At 48.3% G+C, this 15,133-nt stretch overlaps 1 protein-coding gene across 22 annotated transcripts in view; it reads right to left on the minus strand.

The window, feature by feature from the left end:
- The window catches only part of KALRN (kalirin RhoGEF kinase), a 658,233-nt gene that overhangs the window by 208,012 nt on the left and 435,088 nt on the right, over positions 1-15,133 (minus strand). For all 22 annotated transcript variants that reach the window (XM_032869462.1, XM_032869460.1, XM_032869458.1 and 19 more), the window contains exons 28-33: positions 14,956-15,048; positions 10,586-10,697; positions 8,593-8,783; positions 8,055-8,156; positions 6,374-6,516; positions 3,203-3,305 (exon numbers count right to left, since the gene is read on the minus strand). In XM_032869462.1, the coding sequence (XP_032725353.1) occupies positions 3,203-3,305; positions 6,374-6,516; positions 8,055-8,156; positions 8,593-8,783; positions 10,586-10,697; positions 14,956-15,048 (744 nt within the window). The remainder of the gene's footprint in view (positions 1-3,202; positions 3,306-6,373; positions 6,517-8,054; positions 8,157-8,592; positions 8,784-10,585; positions 10,698-14,955; positions 15,049-15,133) is intronic.

Genomic DNA, 15,133 nt, shown 5'->3' on the forward strand with positions numbered 1-15,133 from the left:
TGCTGACAACTAGCTAATGAAGGAAGAGGGCAGAACTCTACTCAAGAAGTAGATCCTCACAGCTCGTTAAGTAACTGTGTTCTCTTACACAGAGCGTCTGAACTTTGGTTTTTCACTTGGCTAATGGTGAGAAATTAACTCTTACTGCATGTCGAACAGGTGCCAAGCAAACGTGTTTGTCTTGCAGACAGGAAAATCAAGGTGCAGTAACTCACACAACAGGACACAAAAGGTAACCGCCAGAGCTGGGTTTGAACCTGGGTGTGCACAAACTCCTTCCACCCGCCACAGCACACGAAATACACACAAAGTGATTGGAGAGGTGCCCTAGGGTCCTGCAGCTCCTCAAGTGGGTCTGCCATGGCTCTTTTATGGTGACATTTCCCCCATCTGCCAGCACAGCAGTGCCACTGTTCTAGTTCCTCTGGATTAGAAGAGGAAGACTGGGGTCTTTTCTAGAAACCTATTCTTAGGATGACCCTGATCCCTGCAAAGGGACTCTGCCCTATTCCCCCACCCCCACAGCTGCCCCTGTTTGCCCTTCTCTTGAACATGGCTTGGTTTCCCTGAACCAGCTCATTTTTGTTACCCTGATGATCTTCAGAGTCTGTTCAGCTGACCACTTGGAAACCAACAAAGAACAGTCTCCCGGTCTTCTGGTACAGTTAGGGGAAAATGTAACACTGTCGAGAACATCTCTGAACTCGAAGATACCACTTCCTGGCTTGCCCTGATAAAGGAGAAAGTAGGGGAAGGACACATGGTTGTCCTGTTATCACTGTTCTGTGTCAGAAAAGTAAGAACATTCTAAATTATAGTGTGTGGTCACAGACAGGCCCTCTACTACTACTTCTAGGTGGATTTCTCAGGTTTTCTTTATAGAAGACAATCTTATCATCATCTCCAGACCCCACTGCCCATGTTTCCCAGGGCCTGAGAAGGAAGTTGGGGGCTCCTGTTCCCAACAAGCCAGATTCTCCAGATGACTAAAGTTTTCTGCTTGGAGGTAAGGAAACTGCTAGGGTTCTTGACCATATTTAAAAATACAACGTCTGTATATATCTGGCTGCTTTCAGACCACCTGTTTTAGCTGCTTCCTGATTTCTGGAACTTCCTGAGATCAGGGACTGTGTTCCCTCTGTTCATTCATCCCACAAGGCTTTCCTGAGCCTCTGTGTGTGCTGCAGGCCAGGGACAGCAGTGAAGCAGACAGACGACCCTGCCCTCATCAAGTCTTAATGGCCTGGCTAGAAAGACACACATCAAACAAGAATTACACAAATAAGGATTCACATTCAACAAATAGCCCACATCTCTCTACGGTACCCAGCACAGAGCTCGGCACGTGGTGGGTGCTTTTTCAAGAATATGTGACTCATGTTTTTGTGGAATGTGCAGAAAGACTGACCAGCTGAGTTCATCTTAGCGTTGGGAGCACAATGCCTTGACCTTTGGAGTGAGAGAAAAGCATGACAGTGAAGCAGAATGATCTGGGTTCTAGTTCTTGCTTTTCCATGAACTAGCATTTTTCCTGGGTGGGTCACTCTGTTTCTGGGACTCCGTTTCCTTATTTGTAGAATAATATGTAAGTAACTAGGATTCTTCACAAATTGTGACATGCCTGCCATCGGAAGTGTTCTCATGTAGCCTCACTTACCTTGCCGGAAGACAAGGAATGGCTGGAGCCCAAGACAAGACACATGGCTCCAGCACAGGGGTCTCTAAGTCAGGGCGGTGGGAAGATGCAGTAGCAGCAGGAAGGGCCAGAACCCCTAGACCATGAGACTAAGAGGCTCTCTCTGAACAGGGGAAACATTGCATTTTGCTTCCCACCCACTGACTGTTTAAAAAGAAACACTCATTCATAGGATATTCTAGGTTACATTTCTAAACAACAGATCAGAGGAGAAAGGAAAGTACAGGAATAGTTTTCTTTGTATGTTTTTACAAGTAGAAAAAAACAATTTTCCATCCACTCTGATAGTCAAAAATGGCTTAGAAACTTGAAGGCAGGACATCAGACAGAATTACCTCAGAATTACCTCGAATGTTCTTGAATACTAGTCTAGATCGTGACTTAGCACTGTGATCTTGGAAGGTCTGGGGCACAGTCTTTTATTTATTTATTTATTTATTACCCCAGTAAGGAAAAAAAATTAGGAAAAATCCTAATGAATGCAGATCATCTTAAAAAAACCGAAAACGTAGAAAACAAAAAAACGAAGCAAGGACACAGCCTATTGCCTGAGGCTGAAGGACTAGACCAACACACTAGGTCTTGATAGACTAGGGCCAAATCATCTTTGGAAATCCACCCCTTCATTCACAAAATCACTAACATGTAGCAAAAGATCATCTCATACTCAATGACCCTGGGGTAAGCAAATGAAAGTAGGGTCGGAGACTAAAATCTTCCCACCCCTGCTGCAAATTTAGACAGCTGAAGTCTTTCCCTGACTTGAACAAATACACTGGGTTTCTTTGCTACCTTCTCTTTTCTCGTACTCTCCTTCAGAGCTCCTACTTTCTGCTTACTTGCTCCAAAATATGAGAGACCAAGTGACCAGGCTTTCTTGCAAAGACTACTACATCCCTCCAAGCTGCTTCCCACACCACCTCTTGGTCCTCTGCCCCTCAGAAACTGAGCCCCAATACTCTGGCCAGAGGAAGGCATAGTTTCCACTGGAGCCCCTTCAGAGAGGAGGCTTCTATCAACCAGCATCTCTGTGGTCATTTGCCATAACATTGGTCTTGGTCTAACTTCAGATGAGCCAATTCAGTTATTATAAATATGAGCCAGTCACAGCCACTAAGGTCTCAGGAAACTATCCCAGCCTCAGGGGTCCTGAGGTCCAGCCTCCCAGGAGGGAGAGCCGCCCAAGCAGCCCAGGCAGGGCATCTTCAGAGGACAGGAGACCCAGACCCTCTCACCCTTCCCCCTTGCCACACCCTCGTCACTTCTGCTAACTCCCGTGACGGGGGAGTTCTGGCTGATCACCTGGTCTTCTCTCCCCTCAGACAACATCTCCACACTGTGACATACCTCCTCCAGCCCTGCTCTTCCCACTCTGGCTGGCACAGACAGACAACTGCTCCTGAGGTTGGCCTCCATAGTAGGAGAAGTTCCTCTGGGGATAATTCTCCAGGGGTGGTTAAGCCAACAAGAAGTCTTAGGGGAAGGAAGCTAGGGACACTGTCCTACCTTGTCACTGTCCACTGTATTCTGAGAGGTCCTGGAGGCGATAGAGATGGTATCTGGCTGGCTGCTTCCATCCCCTTGGCTGTCAACATCCTCCACTCCGTCCCTGCAGGAAGAAGAGAAAAAAAAAAAAACAGGGGGGGGGGTGGGGGGAACCACTGTGGGTTTAGAGCACACAAGGATTTCCAGCTGGGCTGGCAGAGCAGAGCTTCGGCACTTTCTAGCAGGGATTTGTCTAAAATTATCCCACTAAAGGGAGCAGGCCTCTGTGATTTTCAAAGATGTCACCTCTCATACTTAAAAAGCACGCAATCCCTATGCTGATAGCTGAGCATGAAATGGCCCCTCCATTACTCCTCTGGCCCATGGAACAGAGGAGGTGATGATGTATTTATTTTTTTACTGGGAATGGGTCTATAACATGCTGTTGGAAGAGGTCCATTCCACTTAGAACTGAGGCTTTGACCCAGCTGACCGGGTGATGGCCCACAATCCCAGAGTTCAAGGTATTTAAATAGTTTTTCTGCATGCTGAAGGAGGATGGGGGCTAGTTTATAGCTGGTCTATAAAGAAAACAGAACTTTTTTTTTTCCTTTTGACTTGTGTTTCTCCTGATGAAGAAAATAACACAAGATATTCTTCCAGGGGCGATAATTTTTGGGAAGTTGCTGATGTTGGAGGCTCAACTCCTGGGTATGGAGGAAGAGATTACTTCCCTCATTTTGGTGGGTCTTGTGGGTCTCATGCTGTTTGTGATGACTTCTTATCAACAGAGAAGACCAAGGCACCATCGCGAAGACCCCAGACTGCACAGCAGCTTCCTCAGTCAGCTGTGTTCCTGAGCACCCGGTAAGATAAGCTCCTGAGTGCGCTCCTGGCATGCAGAGCCCTTCCTGGGCCGCTGGACCAATGTCCCACTCACATGGCCTTTCGATTTTCCAGCATGAGAATTAGGTCTCAATCCCACACTGAACCCATAGCCAGGGCCGAGGGCAATTAGGTGCCTGGGAACTGGTGAAGGCTAAATGGTCCGTGTTGGGAAAAACTGAAGGAGATGTGGGCCAGGACTTGGATAAATGAGCACGAAGAGGGCCAGCTCTTCCCACGGAGGCTTTTGAAAGTCCCATCTCTGATGCTGCTTCGGTAGAGGTCATGGCGTTAGGAACGGGCTGCCTGAGGGTGACACTGCGTGGGCAAAAGGCCCCATATACAAAGTCGCCTCCCAGAGTCTCAACAATCACATCTGGTGTATGTGGACACGTGTGTGCAGGTGAGCATGCATGTGACCCATGTGTATATACACAGTAGCTCCTAGCCACAAAAGGGTCTTCTCCTACCTAGATGGCTTCGAGGTCAACAGCCTTCTCACCACCACTTGCAGGGTTGGGAAAGGCCAACTTATTTTAATAATATAAGCCACACATTCATAGGATGGAAGATCTGCAGTAAAACGAAATTATGTGATGCATTTCCAAACCAAGAATAAAGACCTCTTGGATCATGTGCTGTTTTAGATATCTGGGCTGCGGCTCCCCGCCATTTGCCTATAGTTGAGCGTTGGCTGTACGTGGCACTTCCCACCCTTCTGGCCCAGTGTGGGCCCTTCTGGTCCACTGTAGATGAAGCCAGCTCTGGGGGCGGCGGGGAGCCCATCCAGGAGTGGGGGTGGCACTCTCCAAACCAATTCACTCCTCTGCACACTCTGTCCCCACCTCCTGGGAGCCGAGCTAATGAAAAGACAGGCAGCCCGACTGTTTTCCGCAGACTCTGCCCAGGGTTTCACTCTCTTATTTCAGGACAGTGACAGAGAAATGGTGGGAGGCATTTCCAAGAGAAGTCCATCTCGTGATCTACAGATGTTCAGAAAGGGGCTGCTTCCCAGAGAGACTTGAGCCAACCTCACCTAAATGTCCGTCCTCTCCTGCGTGCTCCTGGACATTGAGTTCCTAGACAATTTCCTCTCTATCTTCTTTATTGAAGTGGGGGCTTCCTGAAGCAGAGCAGGGCCCTAGAGCTAAACTAAGTCTGGCGCTCCCCCGGACTCTGGCCATGGGTAACTAAAATGAAAATACCCCCTTACCCAATGCAGGCCTTATTTCTCCTTCCAGCACTGAGTGGTGACCTTTTCCTGGCCACGCAGGTCTTAGGGCTTCCAACCCGTGGAGGTGTCTCTCCCTACCTCAGTCACACCCTTCTTCGGGCTATCAACTCCCTTTGTACTAATGCTGCTACTCCGCAGGTCCTCAGGGCCATGTATCCTGGCTGGCACCAGAAGGTCAACTAGGGATTTAGTCCATTCAGGAATAGGAAAGGCAAGGAAAGGCAAGCCTGTTACCACCAATGACCATCACCCACAGAACTGTTTTCTTTTTCTTTTTTTTCAGTATTGACATGATGTTTTTATATGCTCTCTTTTGAAGTGCCCTTTAAGAGAGTCCTTGTAGATGACTGTCACATGGAGATTTGAGAAACAGATATTGAGGATGTCTTCCACCAGTGTAGGACAAATGGAGTGAGGAAGGTACCAGAGAGGTGAAGATACAAAACCTCAGTCCCCTTTTGCCCAATCACCTTGCTTATCTCAGGTAACTGAAGGTGAGGACTCCGGGGGGGACAGAAGAGCTGCAGTGACAACCCCATCACACCAAGCCCCTGCTCAAACCACATACAAAACTTCCATACTGTCTAATCAGTCCCTTCATGGCCTACCTCCCTCTCAAAGCCTTCCCTGGACTCTCCTCTCTAGTGCTCACCTAAAGCCCCTTCTCAATGAATTTTTACAGCATTTACTGTCTCCACGGGCAGCACTGGTCCTTTGAGTCTAACTATTCCATGTGTGAGATATAACCACTAGAGGGTTCTCGAGGCCAAGGGCTCATCGTGTGCTTCCCCTTCTCTTCTCCGAGCACCTAGCAGTGTCTGTGAAAGACGAGGTGCTCAGTGCAGCCCTGCTGAATGCAACTGACAGTGACTGGTGAGATGCTCAGAGAGGAGACTCCTCATCTTAGTATCTGTGCTGCCGAAGCGAGCACGGAGACTCCTCATCTTAGATGGGACTTCATGGAGCGGGGCGCCAACGGCAGACTGCACCGCCTCTGTGGGAGCGGAGGGAGATCCCACTCCCACTCCTGGAGCCTGTGAGGCAGTGCTTGTCAGGGGAGAGATGCTGGTTACCTCTTACTATTGTTCCTCTGTTTGGCTGGTGTTTTGGGGAGTTGAATCGGCTCCTTTAAAGCTCCTTTCAGGTGAATGATCCTTTCTTGAATCACCTCTCGAATGTTCTTGATCCACTCCTGCTTGGTTTCTATGTTGGAGGCCTGGAGTGCCACAGAGAGAAAGAGTAAATACCCCATCTCCTTTTGCCCTGCCTAAAAACAGTTCTCCGTCCTTGTCCTGCAGGCTTATCCCATTATTTTCAAGGACACAAAATGTTTGAGGAGCTCATTTCTCATTTTACATGCATGACTCTTCAATCCCAAGGACACACTCCTTCAACTACTAGAATGGGGCTAAGACCGCAATACTCAATACAGACTTGTACAGGAGTGATTGTCAAAGTATTTAATACTCTGTGTGGCACTGACCAATACTGACATTGGCAATGGGGCACCTGGGTGGCTCAGATGGTTGAGTGTCTGCCTTTGGCTCGGGGCATGATCTCGAGGTCCCGGGATCGAGCCCTGTGTCAGGCTCCCTACTTAATGAGAGTCTGCTTCTCTCTCTCCCTCTGCCCCTCCCTGCTGCTTATGGTCTTTCTCTCTCAAATACATAAAAATCTTCTAAAAACATACTGCCATCTGTCTGGGGCTGGAGCCTATGTAGAAGTCCCCTGCTGGGGCAGGGATGAACACATCAGTTGCTAGAGGCTGGGGAGGTCTAGGCAGCACTGGGAGGGGTAGCAAGGGGGTATCTGAAGGCAGTGGCTATTTGCCAAGTGGTACAGATCCATGCCAGCACATTTAAACCCTAGTATGGCTACATACATAGGTCTGCGCTGACGGAAAGTCAGTGCCGGGAGTTTAGCCTTGTAAACCTGTTCACTGAAGGCACTTGTACCATTTCGTGAATCTCTAGTTTGTCTTTGTGGAATTGTTTTCAGGTCATTCTGTCTCGTGGCAGCTAGAGCTGGGCGACAATTCAGAGGGAACAATGTGAAGCGTTTGTCACAGTCGTACCACCTCTTCCAGGGTGGCAGCCACCCCAATAAACAAATGTGTGGTGGGAGCCCCGTCCGTAGGACCCCTTCTCGGTCAGATGCATGTTACCACAAGCCCCGAATCCCAAGCTGTGTGTGCTCTGGAGAGCTGGAATGACTCCTTAAGGCTGTCATCTGGTGAAGAGCTCTTTCTCAGCACTCCTTTCAATCAACACAGTTGCCAAGCTAGCATGATTTATTAGAGCTCTAGAACCTAAGTTCCTGGAGGACGAGTCCATCCCTCATACTTAGTTACAAGCAGCCCTGGGCAGAATACCTTCTACGTAGGTGTTCAAGAAAAAGCACTGGATGGATGTGGAACAAATCACAGTACCTTTTGTCAAAAGGTCAGTTGTCCTTGCCCTTGAAGGGGACATAAGGACAGAGCATACTTAAGTGGGCCCTGCTGAGACAGCCCAGCAGGCTGTTCCCTGCCTTTTTCCCTCTAGGTGTACAGGAGGGGAAGGACTTAGGAGACCACCCATCTTTGAGATTTCAGGCCTACTTCCATGATAGAACTTGGTTTTTAATACCCGTGGGCTACTGCCCTCCTTGTGGAGTCTCCAGGCCCCAGCTTTCAAGAAGAAGATGCCGCCGCCCTCTGCCCTCCACCTGCTACCCGCAACCCTGCACCTTTGGCCGGCTGGGAGCAGTACTTACCTTAAGTACTGTTTTATTGTCTGAGGAGGGGGTGCGCCCAGACCACAAGGCGAATTTGCAGGGATCACCTTCTACGTGCTCAGTCACACCCAGCTCTGAGGTCTGTAGACAGGAAATGCCTGTGAGAGGCGGGGAAGGGGAGGGCAGTGGGGAACTTAGGGCTGGGGTGGGAAGGGAAAGGCAACAAAGAGGAGAGGACCGAGGGAGGGGCTTCTGTCAATCAAACTTCAACAGACTGGACGCTTTGATCTTCTACCTGGGATGAAAGGACCTACAGGCGCCTGCCAGATTAGCAGGTGGCAGGGAGGGAGGGTGAAGAGGGAGGCACTAAAAGCAGACAGCAAGAAGACCGGTGAGCTCTAAAATGCAGAAGGGGGAGTCGAGGGGGGCAGCTTTCCAAATAGGAGGCCTTTTCATTTGTCCAGGACGGTTTTGGTGTGGCGCCAGGGGAGAGATGAGCTGAGTGTTCAAGAGCCCTTTCTGCCCGAGGGCTCTAGGACAACAGGGAGACTTGTCTGACCCCACCTGCCCCACCTACCAGTAGCTTGTTCTTGTAAACATATTTCGTGTGTCCTGAAGAGTCCTTGATCTCCTTGCTAAAAACCAAGGAGATCTCAAAGAGGAACAAGTGCCGCTCCCGCCCCTTCCGGATCAGCGACTTTGGGTCCCACACTTGGAAGGCATCCTGGAGAATCAGCTCTCCCTGCACATCCAGGTTCTCGTCGAACCCTGAAAGACACCGTTTCCGCCCTGTGGAGTTTCTCTAGCGCCACTTGGGGGCCACATTCCACTCCCGTCACGGAAACATTTCCCCTAGAAGCCCTCTGTTCCCACAATGAGAGGAATCCCCTCTCAGTGGATTCCTGAGCCTCCTCAAAACTTGAGGAGACAGCTCTAGGGAACAGAGAGCAGATCCCCCTTCCCGCACCAGGTCTCCTACACATAACCAGGATTGGCGGCATCTCCGCATGGGCTGGCACCTCCTGCAAGGGCAAACCCCATGCACCCCTCTTCCTATAGCTTCCCACCGACTCAGAGCACTGAGTGGGGCTGTGGGCAAGCACTGCAGGATAGGGGAGTGCCCTTGACTCCACTTTATTTGTTGCCACTTATTTCTTTTATTCCATTCCTATGACTCTTCCCTTTGATGGCTCCTAAACAGTGCACTGCACGTGCCTTGAACAGTCACATTTATTCCTCTTTAAGTTTTAACAGAGGTTCTGAAACTTAGTATGCATAAGAATTACCCACAGAGCTGGTCAAAACCCAGATTCCTACCCACCCCTGCCCTGCAGGGAGACTGGGAAACCGGATTCCGTAGCTGTGGTGTGGAGCCCAGGAATCTGTCCTTCCGACAAGCTCCCAAGTGTTGCTATTGCTGGTCCTCAGACTGTACTTGGAGCAACTGGATTCAGAACAGAGGGCAGGGACCGGCTGGTGGAGAAGGGTGCTAGCAGGGGAGGACAGGCAGGGCTGGGGACAAGGATGGGTGCCAACAGAACAGGGTGGAGAAATTGTGGCAAGAGGAGAATGTTCAGATGGCTAGTGCTCAGTCCAGAGAAGGTTACCAGGGCTCAACTGCACAGAGAACTTCAGCCTCCTCTGCTCAGAGTGGCCCAGGAAGTGGGGAGACCAGACGGAGCCTTCTAGATGGAGGGTGGGGACAGAGGGTGGGGAGGAGAAAACCCAGCCCACAGGTCTGCAGACTTGCAGCAGAGGGCACTCCCGTCCCTCAGCACCTTTTTGCCAGGCCAGACTGGGATGCCAAGTCTGAGCTCCTCTCACAACCCCACCCCGGCTTGGCAGATCTGCATGTCTGTTCTGCGGTGGTAACAGCACTGTGTTGGAGTCTCACTCTACCCAGTCTCTGGGTCCCAAGAGCATGGTTCCCACAGACTACATGTACTTAGGCAAAGTCCTCTCGGGTCTGTCTGGCTAGACTTTTCTCACCTGTTAGGAGGGGCAGAAGGGCGGTGCGCACCCACGCCAGTGTACCTAATGCCACTGAGCTGTACACTTAAAAATGGTTAAAATGGCAAGTTTTGTGTTATGTATATTTTATTGCAATAGAAAGAAGAAGGGCATAAGGCTGGAGACCATGGGGGCACGTGTGTGTGTGTGTGTGCGTGTGTGTATTTACATGCACGCAGGATTTCTACTCATTTTGGTGATCAACACAATGCCAGTGCCATGCAGATGAACAGGACTGCTGTGGGGCAGGGCTCTAGCACATTTTGGGTGAGGAAGATAGCCTGTGCTAGACCACCTCACATGCAGTAAGTTGTCTACGTACCTGAAACAACTTGGTCCTACCAGGAGGCAGGTATTGGTCGAGCTGGCCCCTGTGGAGCTCCTCTCACACCTCCTGAGGCCCAATGCCCTGAAGACCCATGCCCTCCACTTGCCATTTCTCCTCTCTTCCAGCCTTGCCCTTTGCCTGACTTCATGCCACTTCCCTCCCAAGAAATAAGCTCCCTGGTCTTAGGAAAGGAGGAGGCTCCCCCAGACAGGCTGGGAGGACAGACAGCTACCTTCCAGCATGCTGACATGCATGGCATCATTGGCTTTCTTTGGGACACTGAGCATCACCTCCAGGCCATCCTTGAGCTCCCCCTTCCCTTCTTCACAGCAAGTTAAAAGTTCCTGGGGGAAAAAGTCCAGACACAATTAGAACCATTTATCCCAGCTTCCCCACCCTCCCACCACCTAACCCACCAAGGTGACTGTAGACCAGCTTCATTCTCTGTAATGGTTCCCTCTAAGCTATAAGGAGAGTGGGGTGGGATATTTTCTCCAAAGAATTCAACCACAATTTTTTTCCAGACTGAACTTCCACAGCTCCATCTAACCTAAACTAACTCAATTCAACCCAACTCTTAAATGCCCAGCACTGGAAGTCAGCAACCTAGGGCATTCTCTGTCACTTGGTTCCCCTCCTGGAGAAGGGAGGACTCCTGGCACAGCACACAAACAGAACGTCAGTAGTGTGGAATCACAAAAAGAAGACAACAGGCATGCAAAGAATGCACAGAACTCATATGTCCCTGCACGCCTACGGCTGGCACCATGTTTATTTACATCCCTCTGCTGCCTAAATGCTGACTTGCACCATACTGGGAGCAACCTGGGGTTACAGACATTATAGGTTTACAGGGTTTCAGAGTTATAAAATATTTTTAGATCGTCTAAGTCAGGAGTTCCTAACCTGAGATTGGTAGATGGGATTCTGGACTAGTCCTTTTCGAATCTTAAATCTAGACTCCAAGTCCACTATTCCATCTGCCATGCCAACCCTGTCCCCCATGACCTCCATCACACTGAGACTTCCCAGAGCATGCCCTCTCTTATTCCTCATTGAAGACTAGGTTATTATTACCTCCATAAAAGATATATAGTATCTGCTTTATGGAGAAAAGAGAATTTTCAACTTTCTTAAAAATTATAAGGACCATTTGAAATAATTTTCCCCAACCCGGAGGAATGTCGGCTTTTATTTTTCCTATGAGGGTTACTGTAAATTTTGCTCATTTTGATATGGGGAAGGAAATAGGCAACAGATCTGCAATTCATACGCTCTCCTTCTAGGGGGTAGGGGAAGTCAGGGTATGGGTGGTTGGATAAGATGGCCTTCCAGGAAAGAAAGAAGTTGACCAGATCAAATCTTGTGAACATGTTGATGTCAGACCTTCCTTCAAATAAACTAATGGTACTAGCTAGCTAGCAGGAGAGTCCTTATCTATGGAATGCTTCCAGTAGGATATACCTGGCCTAAGACTTCTTGTGGTAACAAAAACCTGAATCCATGGCTTTAGGGGCATAGCTCCCTGTAAAATATTACAGATGTTATGCCACTATCTGAGTAAAAAGTGTATATTTCATAAACAAAATGGCTCTCTTCGGAGTAAATGATCTGATACAATATACACCATTGAGAAGGTCTGTATGTTGGTCTGAGCCACGGTACCTCCTGAAGTTCCAAGAAAGGACTTGGAGCTGTTGGTGGTCCTGAACTTATCTCTGCCTTGGGATTATTTGTATCCTTGACATTATTAGTCAAGCTTTATACTTGGTAAGAGATCTGATCACTGAGCATCTGACATGAACATCCAATCCTTTGTGTCATCTCAGATACATTCCCTTATGAAGAAGGGAGCTCTGAGTGTCCAAAGGAGAGATGAACTACTTTGAGCATGTTTGGGTGGGAGAAGTGATCCATTCTCAGCACTGTCCTTGGCTCCAGCCAGTATAATAGGAAAAAATTGTTCAGAAACCTGCATTTACTTCTACCAACCTGAAGTTCCCTGATTCTCCCATCCCTTCCCTAATTTTCGCCCTCCTGACCTTGTTCTCATATATCCTCAAAGGAATTTCTAGGCAGAAGCACAAGAGACAAATATGAAATAGGATTCTGTGTGCAACAGAAAACACTAATTGGTTGGACAACCCCCGCCCGTCCCCCGGCCCCCAAAGCAGTGTGGCAAGTCCTCTCAGCTAGCAAAGGCAAAAAGTTCTCCTTGGATCCTTGTTATAGTTGATATTAAGGAAAAGGCTCCACATTTAATTTAGACTCCAAAAGGACAGCTGTAGCAGATTTATAGGGAGAATATTGAACAGCAACTGACATACAGTTTTTATTTTCATGCAACATCCAAAGCGAGGAGCCCCAGAGGACACTGATAATTAAATATCAATATATTTGGAATAAAACTGTCTTTAATGAGAGAATAAATCCCACATTATTTATTTATAATAATAAACTATTATTATAAATAATAATAATAAACTCAGCAAACTATTTTTCTTTTACTCAGCGGGTACTCTGCTATCAGTATATTTATGAGTCCTAATCACCTTAGTAAGTCCTTTTTCCCCAATAATTTTACAACTTCTCCACAGTCCAATTCCCACTACTTCATTTTTCCCCCTTCTCAGATACCTGCACAATCATTTCTTCCTAAGACACCCAATTACAGAATGAAGGCCTAGCACCCACCCCTCCCATCACCTAAAGCAAAATACAGGGCAGCCTGTCCACCCTCCCTTCCCTCTCCTGTGTGTGTCACAAGACTATCCTGGGAACCTCAGCCCCACGGAATTCAAAGGGAGAGGTGAAAAGCTATCTTTCTCTTAGAACTGGATCTTATTTACTTAAGGCACCAGCAGTGTGTATGGGTGAGTTTCTGTTTTGTTTTACTTTTTAATTTACAGCCCCACCGACTCCTGAAAAGGAGTTGCGATACTTACATTTCATAACCAAAAAATTGAATTTTAAAAAGTCTTCTGGTACAAGAAAAATCATGAAAGGGTCAAGCATTAAATGGGCTAGGGAAGGAGGGGATGATTATACACAGAAATCTGGGTTAAGGACAAAGTAGAAACAATATAGTCATTGTAGTCATTGTAACAGGACTCAAGGCTAATTATCTGATAGTCAAAGGCGAAGAAGGAGCGAAAGCTCTTGCAATTTACATGTAGAGGGCACACCAACGATTTTGGAGAGAACACCCGTACTCCACTCTGAGGCCTTATGAGAGTTGTGAGTCTTTATATAAGGAACTTGAAAAAACAAAGAGGACATCTTCAAAAGCAATTCGTTAAAACTGTCAAGGTGCTCTGCACATTGTTATTTCTCACACAAGGCCTCAGTAAAGGCCAAGGGCAGGATGCCGCATAGTAATTCTCTAAGGCATCTCTGCAGGGCTGGATGACTTGAGTGCCTGGAAGCAGAAGCCCAAAAAGTCTCTTCTTAGAGATAAGGCAAGAGGACTTTGAAGGTAGAGGCCAGAAGGGCCGTAGAGGGTTGGGGGTACTAGTTCATGTCCTGACACAGAATGGGGAAGAGGCCCTGCTCTTATCATGGAACCACGCGGCTAAGCAGGGAGACCCCTGGGGCCCGATGCGGCAGGGGCCACACTCCAGCGTGAGTAGAAACCTAGGTTTGAAACTAGACTGGTTTTCAGGCTCCGTGAAGCTAGAATATGTGAGACTCCACAAGCATCTCTACACGTGAGTTGAATTTCAGCAGATTTTCTCTGGAAATACACTACTTAGAACACGCCTCTTGCTACCCCAATGTCCTCTGCATTTGAGGAGCCACTAGCAAAATAATTAAACTTAGGGAAAACCCCACCCTTATCCCTTGAGAACTGGTATACACTGGCATTACATAATTGCTTATACTATCGATTTCCCAGGCTTTCTGTGGGGGAAATGCCATCTTTTCAGATGGTAAGTGTATCTTTCCTTAAGAAGAATCAGCCCAAATTACCTAGTATTTCATATCATTTGGTTATTTAAATTTTAAAGAGAATATTTTGGAGAAAATCTGAATCTTTTCCTTGGCTCCTAAAGAACCCTTACCTAACATATGGGCTCTTCCAGACACAAGAGTGCCATTGTGTTTTAATCTGCACTGTTTGAGGGTTTTCTCTTAGAAACCTCATAGTCTTGACAGAGATTAAGGCAATGGTAGGTGCCACCCTGGGCCTCTATTGCCTATGTAGACTGGCACTGCCCCGAAGACCTTGACCCCTGATCCTATCAGAAGCAGGGGCCACTAGGAGGAATCTACCCGGGCAGCCAAGTGAGGCCCCACGTGTCAGCCAGTGCCCCTGGTGACAACTGCTCCAAGTTGTGCAGTGGTGGGCAGGTGTGGAAAGAGTCACGACTTATTCGTGTTCTCATGTCTCCTCTGTTCCCCAATAAATAAGCACCCAGAATTTCCTGGGATAATTTATGCAGTCTGGGAGGCAGCAAAGCCAGTGGGGTTCATCTCTGAAGTTTTGCTCTAGGTGGAGGCGAGGTCTTGCAGGGGAAGCCATCCCATCCTTCGGCAAAGCTAGGCCTCCCCGGACCCGGTTGGTAGTGTGGGAGGGGGTGACACAGAGGGGAGGGCAGGTACCTTCAGGAGCAGTTGGTACTTGGTGATCCTCTGGACAGGCTTGATTAGGTAAGAAGAGATGGAGTTGGCCAGACCATGCCGCTGCTGTATCTCCTGCAGGGGTGACAATGGGCGCCATTACACACAGAGGGGTGTGTGTGTGTGTGTGTGTGTGTGTGTGTGTGTGTGTGTGTGTGTG

This window comes from Lontra canadensis, unplaced genomic scaffold (assembly GCF_010015895.1).
Source record: "Lontra canadensis isolate GAN:19392208 unplaced genomic scaffold, GSC_riverotter_1.0 scaffold38, whole genome shotgun sequence".
NCBI lineage: Eukaryota > Metazoa > Chordata > Mammalia > Carnivora > Mustelidae > Lontra > Lontra canadensis.